The sequence below is a fragment of the Podarcis raffonei genome, chromosome 8, assembly GCF_027172205.1.
Source record: "Podarcis raffonei isolate rPodRaf1 chromosome 8, rPodRaf1.pri, whole genome shotgun sequence".
In the NCBI taxonomy this organism is placed as follows: Eukaryota; Metazoa; Chordata; class Lepidosauria; order Squamata; family Lacertidae; genus Podarcis; species Podarcis raffonei.
This window is the reverse complement of record NC_070609.1, coordinates 40,959,281-40,971,886: the sequence shown is the minus strand read 5'-3', so window position 1 is coordinate 40,971,886 and position 12,606 is coordinate 40,959,281. Positions and strand designations below refer to the sequence as shown.

The 12,606-nt window shown below is 41.8% G+C and overlaps 1 protein-coding gene across 2 annotated transcripts in view; it reads right to left on the bottom strand.

Annotated features, from left to right (window-relative positions):
• SLC12A4 (solute carrier family 12 member 4) overlaps positions 1 to 12,606 on the bottom strand; it is a 62,282-nt gene that overhangs the window by 26,169 nt on the left and 23,507 nt on the right. Inside the window, exons 2-4 of one of the 2 annotated variants that reach the window (XM_053399554.1) lie at positions 9,232 to 9,326; positions 2,908 to 3,039; positions 350 to 496 (exon numbers count right to left, since the gene is read on the bottom strand). In XM_053399554.1, the coding sequence (XP_053255529.1) occupies positions 350 to 496; positions 2,908 to 3,039; positions 9,232 to 9,326 (374 nt within the window). Of the gene's footprint in view, positions 1 to 349; positions 497 to 2,907; positions 3,040 to 7,551; positions 7,606 to 9,231; positions 9,327 to 12,606 lie in introns of those variants that run through there. The other variant, XM_053399555.1, reaches the window with a different exon arrangement.

Sequence of the window (12,606 nt, the reverse complement as noted above, 5' to 3'; positions counted from 1 at the left end):
GTTCTGTAGCCAAAGTATTAGATTTATAGTGCTCTCAGTGAACTATAGTGCCCTGCAAGACAAGTCTCTTCCACAGAGCTGGCAATTTAGACAGTGGGAAAGACAAAAAGGAAAGGGGTCACACAAGAGAGACACACAGGCAAAATAAATAGCCAAGTCGGTTGAGGCACTGAGGCACCCAAGCAAGGTAAGTGAGCAGACATTCCCCCAACTAAACACCCACTGTTTTCTATCTTTTAGGAAATAATACGGATATTACATGATTGGGCAAGGAGTCTTATTATGCAAAAGGAGGCAGGCAGGAAGGCATCTTGAAGAGAAGAGCTTTGCAACAGAGTCATGTACTCACACAGCAGCAGCAGATTAAGACAATCAGGAAGGACTGCAGAACACCAGCTGTTCCCACCATCCATGTCAATCGCAGGAAGAGAATGACCCCAAATATATTCTGCATACACGGCAGGTAAACACCCATCAAGGTGCCCATGCTGGGTGACTGAAAAAGACACGAGGTATGTAAATCAAGCCTCATTCCACAGTGAGTAACTCAGTAGTATTGCATGTACAGTGGGGCCCCGCAAGACGAATGCCTCGCAAGACGGAAAACCCGCTAGACGAAAGGGTTTTCCGTTTTGGAGGTGCTTCGCAAAACGAATTTCCTATGGGCTTGCTTCGCAAGACGAAAATGTCTTGCGAGTTCCTGCGGGGTTTTTTTTCCTTTCCCCCCCTTTTTTCCCAAGCCGCTAAGCCGCTTAACAGCTGATCCGCTAAGCCGCTTAACAGCTGATCGCTAAGCCGCTTATCAGCTGATCCGCTAAGCCGCTTATCAGCTGATCCGCTAAGCCGCTAGGCTGCTTATCAGCTGATCCGCTAAGCCCGCTAAGCCGCTAATAGCGCTAATCCGCTAAGCCGCTAATGGGCTTGCTTCGCAAGATGAAAAAACCGCAAGACGAAGAGACTCGCGGAACGGATTCTTTTTGTCTTGCAAGGCACCACTGTACTGGTTATTGGCATTGATCCAGGGGTGTCAATTTGGCATCTGTGAGCATTAGTGTGACTGGAAGTACCTCCTATGGTGCTTAAAAAGGTCTTAATAAGCATCCATCAAAAAAAACCCACAAGGATTGCTCTTTCTGCCCATTCCGTGTTTGCACTGGCTCAGCCTTTCTGACATTAAATGTGACTTCCCTACATAAAATGTGCCACCTCAGAGATCCTTGCATTTCACTGGGTGCCGGAATTGGACAATCTCCCTCTGTTCTGTTCTGAACAGTTGCAAATAGCTTCTCTCTTGCAGGAAAGTGCAGTGGGTGGCTCAGGTACTTGCCCTCTCCGTATAAGTTGTGGGTCTACTGTATATGAAACAACCTGAATTTACTTGAATTTGATTACTGAACAAAAGTATAATAATCAAAGTTGTTCATTCTGGGTTTTGGCCAAAAGGATCCTGCTATGTCTTACAAACACTAAACACACAATAGAACTTGTGTCTAGGGTCTAAACTGCAGCACAGTTTCTAGTTTTCAAAAGACTGCTTTTCCCTTCCAAACCTGCCTGCTGGCCAAGGACTTCAATGAGAATCCTGCTACCTTTAGAGGTTAGATATGTGTCAACCCTAAAACAGTGCCTTGTCAATGGTGGTGCCCCCAGGCTTTGGCATTCTCTTCTGAGAAATGTTTACCTCCTAGAAATGTTACTGGGCAGCCACCTTCCCTCCATCTCAGCACCAAGTTAAAATCATTTTAAGAACTTGAGCATTCAGAGAGAGAAGAGTAGGAAAGTTTTAAGGTGCTGTTGGGATTATAGCTGTTTTTATTTTAGAATGAAGTCTGCATTTTTAGTGTTTTAATTAACTACCACTTCTGAAGGGCCAGCAATCCCAAACCACTCAAACTACCACTTTCTCCACATCTCTTTTGCCTCTAGAATGGGAAACAAGGTGCCGGTATGTGTGTGTGTGGTTATTTGCCTTGTCAGGCGGAAGGGACAGGCATAGGAAGGAGACTCTGCTTGCTGACCCTTAGGGTCAGGGAAGCCTGTTGTTCACAAATGTGGAGAATTATTCACAATTAATAGCCTCTCAAACAAACTCCAGGGGACAAAATTGACTAAAACCTCCATTGATTTCTCTGTATAACAGAAATAGCTGCTATAGTTCTGAATCACAACAGAATCAATGCCCTCTGCTTTGAAATTAAAACATATTGAGCTTTTGTGGCTTGAACATAGAAGGGAATCGTTATTCCATGATGGATATAGAGGTTAAGCTTAAGCCCAGACATCTGAATTAATAAGCATCTATAAAAGTGTGACCCATAAATGGGCTGCACAGAACCCACGGGCCTGAAGAGATCTTAACTGATGACTAGTGTGGATTTCAACATTGCAAAATGCTACTACATCATGCTACAAACAGCAAAAACAAAGAACTGTGCCCGATTGAAATGTATAGTACCAAGCCCTAAATGGCTAGTGACCCAGGTACCTAAAAGAGCACCTTCCCCAATGTCAATCATCTCAGACCCTGCAATGGCCAGGTGAAGCCTTGGTGGTGGTACTGTCACTGGGGTACCACCCAGCTGACATTGACGTGTGTGACAGGGCTTCTCAGTTGCAATTCATCTTTCAGCCTCACTGAATTTCATGAGGAATTTAAAAATATTTCTGTTTACTCAGGCATTTTATGCCAGAACCTGGCAACCCTGAAATTACCGACAGAGAAATATGATGGTTTTAAATTGTTTTAGAATGTTTTCAACTGTTTCTAGAATTTTTTAAAAAAATGATATTGTTGTTGGGCTCCTTTGGGAGGAAGGGTGGGGTATAAATTGAATAAATGAGGAGGAGGAAGATACTACTACAAGCAGTAGTTGTAGTTGTTTTAATTGAGGGGAAAACCCTACATACTTTTGATATTTTCTTTCTTGACCCATCCGTGCTTTCTGCTTCCTCGTGCTCCTTTGCTCCTTGAGTGAGATTTGTGTAGCTGACCAGCTTGCCAAGCAGGGAAGAGACTTTTGGCCGAATATCCAATTCCTCCTGCAAAGGAAAGACAAGATGGTGAGGTTTAGTAATGACAGTAAATACTTAGCATTTACAAAGGGCTTTCTGTGCTCAAGGCACTACATTTATATGACCTCAGAAATTATTACAACAGCCTTTGAAGTAGACAAATGGGATTGTTTCCATATAATGGAGGGCACCGCTCCCCAACATGCCGCCTGCAGATTGATGAAGTCTCAGAGCTTGTTATTCTGCACATTTCCTGCCAACCACCTCGGTCGGCAGAATTGGCACTACCACAGGTACCATGAGAAGACAAGACTTCCTGGAAAAGACCCTGATGTTGGGAAAGATGGCGGGCACAAGGAGAAGGGGAGGACAGAGGACAAGATGGTTGGACAGTGTGCTCGAAGCTACGAACATGAGTTTGACCAAACTGCAGGAGGCAGTGAAAGACAGGAGTGCCTGGCGTGCTCTGGTCCATGGGATCACAAAGAGTCGGACACGACTAAATGACTAAACAACAACAACAGGTACCTCATAATACCAACTCCACATTTGTGTAGCGTTCCTCAATTGTTTAGCATGGCAGTGCCTACACTTTCTAACTCCCTGCCTATTGAGATCAAGCGGGCAGCATCACTGCACGCTTTTCGATGCCTGCTAAAAACATTTCTGTTTAGACAAACCTACTCAGGTGCTTCGAAAGTTGAGGTAATTTAATCTGTTCTAGTATTTTTATTTTTGCATGTTTTAAGCAGAGTTGTATTTTTTTTAAAAAGCAGCATATAAATTTTATTAAATAATGAATGAATGAATGAATTTAAACCAGAAAGCCACCCTCCTCTACCAGCTAAAGACTTCTCACACAGAAAGCATTCCTTACAGGTGGTTCTGACTTGCGCTGACTGACTGTTCTTGCATTTTTCCATACAGAATTACACAAAGTATAATTGTGGCACAGGCCACAATAAATGTGTTAAGTTTTAAGAAGGTGTCATAAAACTTTCTGCAGCAGACCAACACAGCTCTTCAGTGGCAATTCAAAGTTCTTCTGAGTTGTCTATGCTGTTTTAGGGTTATTGACCCTTAATGTTTTTGATGATTTATTATTGTAAGCTGCTTCTAGTGTAACATCTGGCAGATACTTACAGCTGATAAAATGATCAAACAAAGAAGAACCAATAAAATAATGTTGTCTGGGTGGAGAATGACAGCAGGCTCCACAGTGTAACTTGTCAAATTTGAAGCCAAGCAAAGATTTGAATAAAGATCTTCCCATTTCTGCCTTTGTTTCCCCTCACCAGTTCAGCCTGCAGGTAAACTCACTGATGTGGTCTGAAAGAATATGGGTATATATATGGCAGACCACACACATATATATATATGCCCAGCTTGGAAGAATATGGGTAAAAGTATACTGCTGTTGCTAAGCAACTATATCATACACCCGTCACTGTAAAAGGTCCATGGGACAAGGAAGGCCTAGTCCCTCAGCAACCTTCCAGGCCCTGCTTCCGGAACTTTCTGCGGACATTACAAATAATTTTTTTTAAAAAATAATATTTATTACTTTTCCAACAATTTAAACACTACAAAACAAAATGTACAATACAATACAAAAATACAATACAAAAACACTACATAACACTAACACATTAAACTAACAAAACCAAATAAAAACAGTTTAAAACACATCAAACAATTTCAATATCTTATCTTATCTTTCATTCACTTATTTCAACGACATCACACCTCCCTTTTTGTATTCCACTTCTGTTAATTGTTTCAGCAATTCCTTTCCATCTTCCTCTGTTTTCTATCCTATAATTATCTTAACATATTCTAACCTTATTTTTTCCTTTAATACTCTAATAATCTATTTATACTTAATTCCTTATAACATTTCTACTAAAGCCATATAACTTCATTCCCACATTTTTCTAACATTCATTAATTTTACAGTATTTCTGTAAATAGTCTTTAAACTTTTTCCAGTCTTCTTCCACCGACTCTTCTCCCTGGTCTTGGATTCTGCCAGTCATTTCCGCCAGTTCCATATAGTCTATCAACTTCATCTGCCATTCTTCCCGGGTGGGTAAATCTTGTGTCTTCCAATACTTCGCGATAAGTATTCTTGCTGCTGTTGTTGCATACATAAAAAAAATTCTATCCTTCTTTGGCACCAATTGGCCGACCATGCCCAGGAGAAAGGCCTCTGGTTTCTTCAGGAAGGTATATTTAAATACCTTTTTCATTTCATTATAAATCATCTCCCAGAATGTCTTAATCCTTGGGCATGTCCACCAAAGGTGAAAGAATGTACCTTCAGTCTCATTACATTTCCAACATTTATTATCGGGCAAATGGTACATTACAAATAAAAATAAATGACTTATCTAGTCATACACACACACACTTCTGCAGCTGTAAGGAAAAACCTGCTTTCAGGATTCTACTCAGCTGCTTGCAAAGTAATAAGCATGCTCCTGGCCTTACCATCTTCCAAAAGACACTGGGAAAGCTGATAAGCACTGGGCCTCCAGTTTAAGTTTGATAAAATAAAACATGTCATGTTAAGAATAAATGTAATGAACCATTTCCAGAGGCATACCTGTGTTAATCTATTGCAGGAAAAAAGAAAAGAAAAAGAAACTGTTTTTATGTCATAATAAAACATGATAGTCTTTAAGGGGCCACAAAACTTTTAGTTGTTTCAATACAATTAAACAACTGATAACCTATTTGGTTATATGTAGTCATGTAGTTTATGCTCTGGCTGTTGTGCACTGATTTCCTGCTCCTTTATTTAGCTCACCCCTTACCTTAAAATATTATTTGTTTGAATTCCTGTTTTTTACACTTTTATGTGCTTTTATACTACTGTTTTACTGGTTTTCGGTTGTATTTTTGTTCTAATGATATTGTTTATTTTTATGTCATACACCACTTAGAGACTTTAAGTAGTTTATCAATGCTTTTAAATAAATAAAAATATGGGCCTACTTTTAGAACTTTTACAACTTAATTCTCTCAGGCACATCATCGCAGTACTGGCATCTTGCCTATCAGTCTTTGATGCCACAAATGGGATTTGCAGAGGGTCCGGATGTTGGTTGAGAGGATCTGCTAAATGGATACCAAAGCGTAGCTCAGCAAAAGAAGTTTGCTGGAGAGTTTGCTTTCAAGAGGCAAACTGACATTTGCTGACCTTTCGCAACAGTTACCACAAAGATGTGTTTTTTTAAAAAATACAATGCAACACACCCAAAACAAAAACAAAAGGGCCGACTGCTGGAGCCAAGTAGAACATTCCTCACAGCAAATGGGAAGCTTCTGAAGGAGCTAATGAACTGAGGAGAGGCCTGCTGAGGCAACCTCAGGAGACCTGAAGGGCCATCTCCATGGAAATGCTTTGTACAAAATGGAGCAACTCACTTGAAACCTGATGAAGCAGCTGCTTGCTATTTTTTAATATATTTTTTTAAAAGGCCTGGCAGGAGACTGAGGCATGGTTCTATAGAGACAGGCAGAAAACTGCTCTCAACTTTTCTAGTAAAGTCAGTACCCAGAAGGTAGAGCAGCCATCTGGCAACATTTCTCCCCTGCATCCATATGCTTCGTCTCTTTCTGTAAATGCCCCCAACTCCAGCTAATGGAACTGTTTCAATTAGGGCTGCAATGTTTAACATATTAATCAGTTTACAGTGCAAAATGCCAGCTCAGAAGCAAGTCTCAGTGAGACTCACATCCAGGCAAGTGTCCATAGATTTGCAGCCTAAAAAACAAAAGTTAAAATCGAGGCGGGGGGGGGGGGAGTTTCAGTCAGCTAAATCGGATAGTCCCCGCCCCCAAATCATCATCTTTAATACAAATACCAGAACTGCAGATTGAAAGCCCCACTTTAAAAATACATTTGCTGTTTTGTCTTGTATAGAAGAGGTATCCATGCCTAAGACTAGACCTGTTATGCCACAATGCATTTTAAAATCAATCAAGTAAACAAACAAACCCTTGTGTGATTAATAGTTTTACATTTTCCCAATTCACTTGCAAATACTTCCAACATCGAAGGCCGACAGATGCCTGTAAACAACAGGTGAAAATATTTTTTTTTTTGTAATTATAAAAAAATGCAAAAGGAGCTTTAATTAAATTAAGATATTTTTGCTGGGGTATTTCAGTTACATTAGAGTGTTTTGCCAAAGAGCTTTTAATTAAATTAGTTCTTTCTTTTATTCATTGTACCAAATGAACACAAAGGAACCAGTTCCATAGGCGGCCATGTTGTCCAAATAGCCCAGTTCTGTTTGCTCTGACTGACAACAGATTTACAAGATTTCAAGTCTGCCTCTTTTAATGCTGGAGGTGCTGGGGATTAAACTTGGTAACATGGGCAAACAAAGCATGCCATCTACCACTGAAACATGAACCTTTGCCGGCATTAACAGTATCAAAGAAAAAGAAGTCAATTGAAACTTTCTATTGTGTTCTCTCTCTCACCAATAATTGCCTCACTAATGGGATATCAAGAGCAAAGGCACAAACCTGTGAAGAGCCATTTCCCCAGGACTCATTTTGAGACATGACCACACATCCCTTGGCAGAAAGGTCACCGCATTCTCTTATTCAAACCTAACACAGGCAGAGGATTCTCCTCTGTGATGCAATACTGAAGGTTCTGGGTTGAAAAGACTAATGCCAACAAGACATTGCAGGGTTAGGACTTGTCTTCTTTTTGAGGCTGCATTTTAAAAGGAGGCATTCCAGACCTGTCAACAGCAACCTGGCTGGGGAAAACTGGAAATGCCTAATAAAAATTTCTGTGGACTAGTAACTGCTGGATTTCTTTGCAAGGCTCTAGTTTACTCAAGCTGCGAAAATGCAGATCAGAAAAGGTCAACTTTGCACTTGTTTATGTGCTCTCTTGCATGAATTTTAAAATGCCTTCTTTAGCTCAGCCTAGTGCCTACAATTATTTTGGACTACGGCTCCCATCAGCCCCAGCCAGCAAAGCCATGTTGGCTGAAGCTGATGGAGTTGGTAGTTCTAAACATCTAGCAAAGGCTGCTTTAGCTACTGGACTGCCCACGAATTTCTCCAAGAGCATGATAGGAAATGCTTAGTCTGGATAAATAAAACTTTGGACATGGACAGGACATGGTTTTCTGGGATCGCTCCAGATGAGGAACCACCACACCTAAAACTGCCACAGTGGGCCAGGGCAGTCAGTGATGGGCCTACATAATAGGGAAGAGGCATTCAGAGAAACCAAAGGCACATTGGGGACTGAGACAACCTAGATAATGTGGAAACAAGTGCTGCAGGGATAATGAGAGGACTGTAGTTCCTATGCTCTTTGTCAAGAAAGATTGCTCCACTGGCTCTGCTAAAGCAAGGGAAGGAAGAGTTGGCAACAAGGGTGAAACAATTATCCAAGGTCATTGTGGGCTTTCGCAACAGCCACCTACTTAGATACACAGGGAAAAGAGACTTGAGGAAGAGGCTCAACACATTTTATCCTTGATGGGGCAAGGGGGGTTAAGCACATCAATCCACCTGCTACCTCTCTCCTGAAAGCTGTCACTTCCTTGGCTGGGGCTTATAGCAGCTGGCATCCAGCAACACCTGGGCATAAAATGAGACCTGCTAAATCAGGTCAAAGGCCCACCTAATCCAGCATCCCATTCTCACTGTGGCCAACCAGATGTGCAAGGGAAGCTGACAAGCAGGACCTCAGAGAATCAGCGCTCTTCCTATTTGGAATTCCAGCAATTGGTGTACAGAGGAGAGCAGTCAAGAAACCTGGAAACTGTAGTTGTTTATTTCTACTGTCAAAACTGAAGTTTGTTGCGTGTGCTTTGTGTTGTTTAGAGACCCCTATTCCCCTCACAGAGCTACAATTTCCAAAGTCAATCCAGTCAATCCAGCTTCCAATCCAGTCAATCCAGTTTCCCAGTGGACTCTGGGATTTGTAGCTGTCTGAGGGTAATAGGGGTCTCTTAACAACTCTCAGCACCCACAACAAACTGGTGCTCCCAGGATTCACAGCCATGACTGTTTAAAAGTAGCATGATACTGCTTTAAATGTATAGTGCAGATGGGGTCAGAATCAGCTTCCCACTCTTATGAGTAACATGGTTTAGGTGGGAACATGGTTTAGGTATCCCTAAGAAGCTGAAGAATGAACAAGTCAAGGTTGATTTAAAATTATTATTATTATTGTACCTCAAACAAAGCCAAGTTTCTGTCATAATAATCTCCTCCTTTGCCAGGATCAGAATTGTTGAGGAAAGGACTGCTTTCTTTATGGTTGCCATGGCCTGTGGAAAGAAAAGAAGAAGATTCCAGATCATTTGGGGAAGAAGACAACCTCATAATTCTGAGAAAAGGAAGAGACATAAGTGGCACACTTGCATCGTTTTGTTTTCTTTTTCCACCAGCCTGTGATCTTAAAATTGATGGCTTTCAGAAATTTATTACCCTTGGAGAACTCTTTATTTGTCAGCTGACAAATGTACATGCACACACGCACACACACTGCAGAGCATGCTGGGATGCTATCTAGTGCAGACTCTCACTACATGCGGAACGGCAGCCAGGACGGGGGGGGGGGGTGTCATTACCCTATAGAGGGGTGGACAACCATTTTCCTGTTGAGGGAGGCCACATGCTGGGGGAGAAGGCAGAAACAAAAGTGTTCTGGATTAAGCAATCTGAAATAAAGCCTGCTCACCTTCAATTTCTACCATCAGATTACAATATTCAGTCTTTCACAGGTCTATTAATAAATAATCCCCACTGCATTTGATGGGGTTACTGTCAAGTACAGTTGTACCTTGGTTTTCAAACGGAATCCATTCCGGGAGTCCGTTCAACTTCTGAAAACGTTTGAAAACCAAGGTGCGGCTTCCGATTGGCTGCAGGAGCTTCCTGCACTCAATCGGAAGCCGTGCTGGACGTATGGGTTCCAAAGAACATTAGCAAACCAGAACACTCACTTCCGGGTTTGTGGCAAATGGGAGCCAAAATGTTCTAGTCGCAAGGCGTTCGACAACCAAGGTATGATTGTATACAGATTATGTTTGTTTTATTTATACAAAAGATCAAAACAGTTATGGCCCTGGAAAGGAAGTGGAAGTAATCCTTTCCTCCTCCCTCAATATGTACAATTGGGGTGGGGATGGTGGATATAGCCCCTTCCAGTTTTTTATGAAACTACATGGAAAAAGAAGGAACACACAATTTAGAAAGCCAGGAAAATAGAAGCAGGAAAACAAAGAAGGAACACTTATGGGAAGGAAGAATGGGGCAGATTCAAGAGTCTCAAAGTAAGTTTTGGGGCTGAAAGTTGCCCACCTGTGCCCTACTTTATCTTTGATATGCCTTAAAGGTAAAGGGACCCCTGACCATTTGGTCCAGTCATGGCTGACTCTGGGGTCGCTTTACTGGCCGAGGGAGCCAGCGTACAGCTTCCAGGTCATGTGGCCAGCATGACTAAGCCGCTTCTGACGAACCAGAGCAGCGCACGGAAACACCGTTTACCTTCCCACCGGAACGGTACCTATTTATCTACTTGCACTTTGACGTGCTTTCAAACTGCTAGGTTGGCAGGAGCAGAAACTGAGCAATGGGAGCTCACCCCATCGCGGGGATTTGAACCGCCGACCTTCTGATCGGCAAGTCCTAGGCTCTGTGGTTTAACCCACAGCACCACCTGCGTCCCTTGATATGCCTTAAGTTTCACCCAAATATCCCCTTTTGGGAAGAATGGTAATGACAAACACTTTCAGGGAAGCTTGCCTGGCATCACTGATCTTCAATTTTAGAAAGCTTTTATAAGCTTTCCCCAAAGCTCAGTTTGAAAAACACAGGTCTGGGTGTGAGACTTTATGCCCAACAGAAAACAGGGCTTAAGAAATTGAGTCCACTGAGGAGCAGGCAGAGGAAAAGCTAGTCACCCCATGAAACGCCCTACACATAGAAACGAGTACATCTAGTGTTACCCTTTATATGCTAGTTTTCTATGTGCAGAGATTAGTGGTAGCAGGATGAAGGAAAAAGCAGACATGAGAACCTCCAACAATGGAACAGCCAAGAAACAAAGCTTACCAACTCACTGAATGAGCACAGTTTGACCCTTATTGATTGCACAATTATATAAAAATCATGCACAATTCTGATATTTGGACATTACCTCAAGTCTGAGATAGCAAATGTGAAGAGCCTAGAATGTTTTCTGGTGCAAGTATTATACAAATGCTAATAAATTATAGGGGAGCTCTGCAACTTTAAATGTAGATTTCAGTCTTTCAAATTCACTCTTTGTCACTAAAACCTGGACTTTGCTCAATTCGAGTCCCACCAGCTATGTCCAAATTTCAAAATAATATTGTCAGAAATCGCAAGATTAAAAAACAACACTAGTAACAGTGATCTGTACACCCAACTAGCCAACTGGCACGGGATCCATTCTGCCTCACAGATAATTATTTTCAGAGTTAAGAATTAAAGCCAAGTATAAAAAAAGAGAGTCAAGTTTCCCATTAGCTTCTACACAGTAGTATCTTTACTTGGTTACTTAGTTATAGAACCTGATCCTCTGAATTTGTTTGCTTTACAAACAAAAAAACCCTGCAATCTATTCAGGACTGTTTTAGATGGCTCTCTGCCAGGAGAAATTATGCCTGCCTGCTTCCAAATGAAATACAAGGAGGAAATGGAACCTTCGACTATTAAAGTAGAATAGCAGTATAACTGCTAATAAAGAAATATCTTGCCCTCCTTTTGATTGGATGATTTCTAAACCTGTCAGCATTCCAACTGACTGTGGAAATGGCAAAACAGGAGGCCCCATCCCACATAGTCATCAAGGCAAAATTTCAGACATCCTCACAAAAAGCTGAAGTATTCCAGAGAGGCAGAGTAGGATTCAGGCGTGATTGATCTAATGTGTTTGTTTATTTTGTTTGTTTGTTTTTTGTTTGCAAGGTTCACCAGCTACAGCCAGATGCAATAGTGAGACAAGCAAACATATGTACACTAAAAAGTATTGAACACATTGCCTCTGAGCACATGCTCAACTCAGGAATTGGTGTTCAGTACCAGAACAAAGATCACAAATTTGTTCACAGACAAATCTACTCCTGGTTTCTCCAGCTCGCCAGACATAATTCTGCTTCAGCAGCTTCATTTGGGGGGTGGGGGTGGAGCATTTTAGTTGTTGCTGTAAAGCAGGGGTCAGCAAACTTTTTCAGCAGGGGGACGGTCCACTGTCCCTCAGACCTTGTGGGGAGCCGGACAATATTTTGGAAGGGAAAAAACGAACGAATTCCTCTGCCCCACAAATAATTCAGAGATGCATTTTAAATAAAAGCACACATTCTACTCATGTAAAAACATGCTGATTCCCAGACCATCTGCAGGCCAGACTGAGATTGCGATTGGGCCAGATCTGGCCCCCGGGCCTTGGTTTGCCTACCCATGCTGTAAAGCAATTGGAAGTCAGAGAGCCTTGCCAGAGAACCTACTGAAAATCACAGAGATCTACCAGTAGACTCTGCTAAGAACATAAGAAGAGCCCTGCTGGATCAGGCCAGTGGC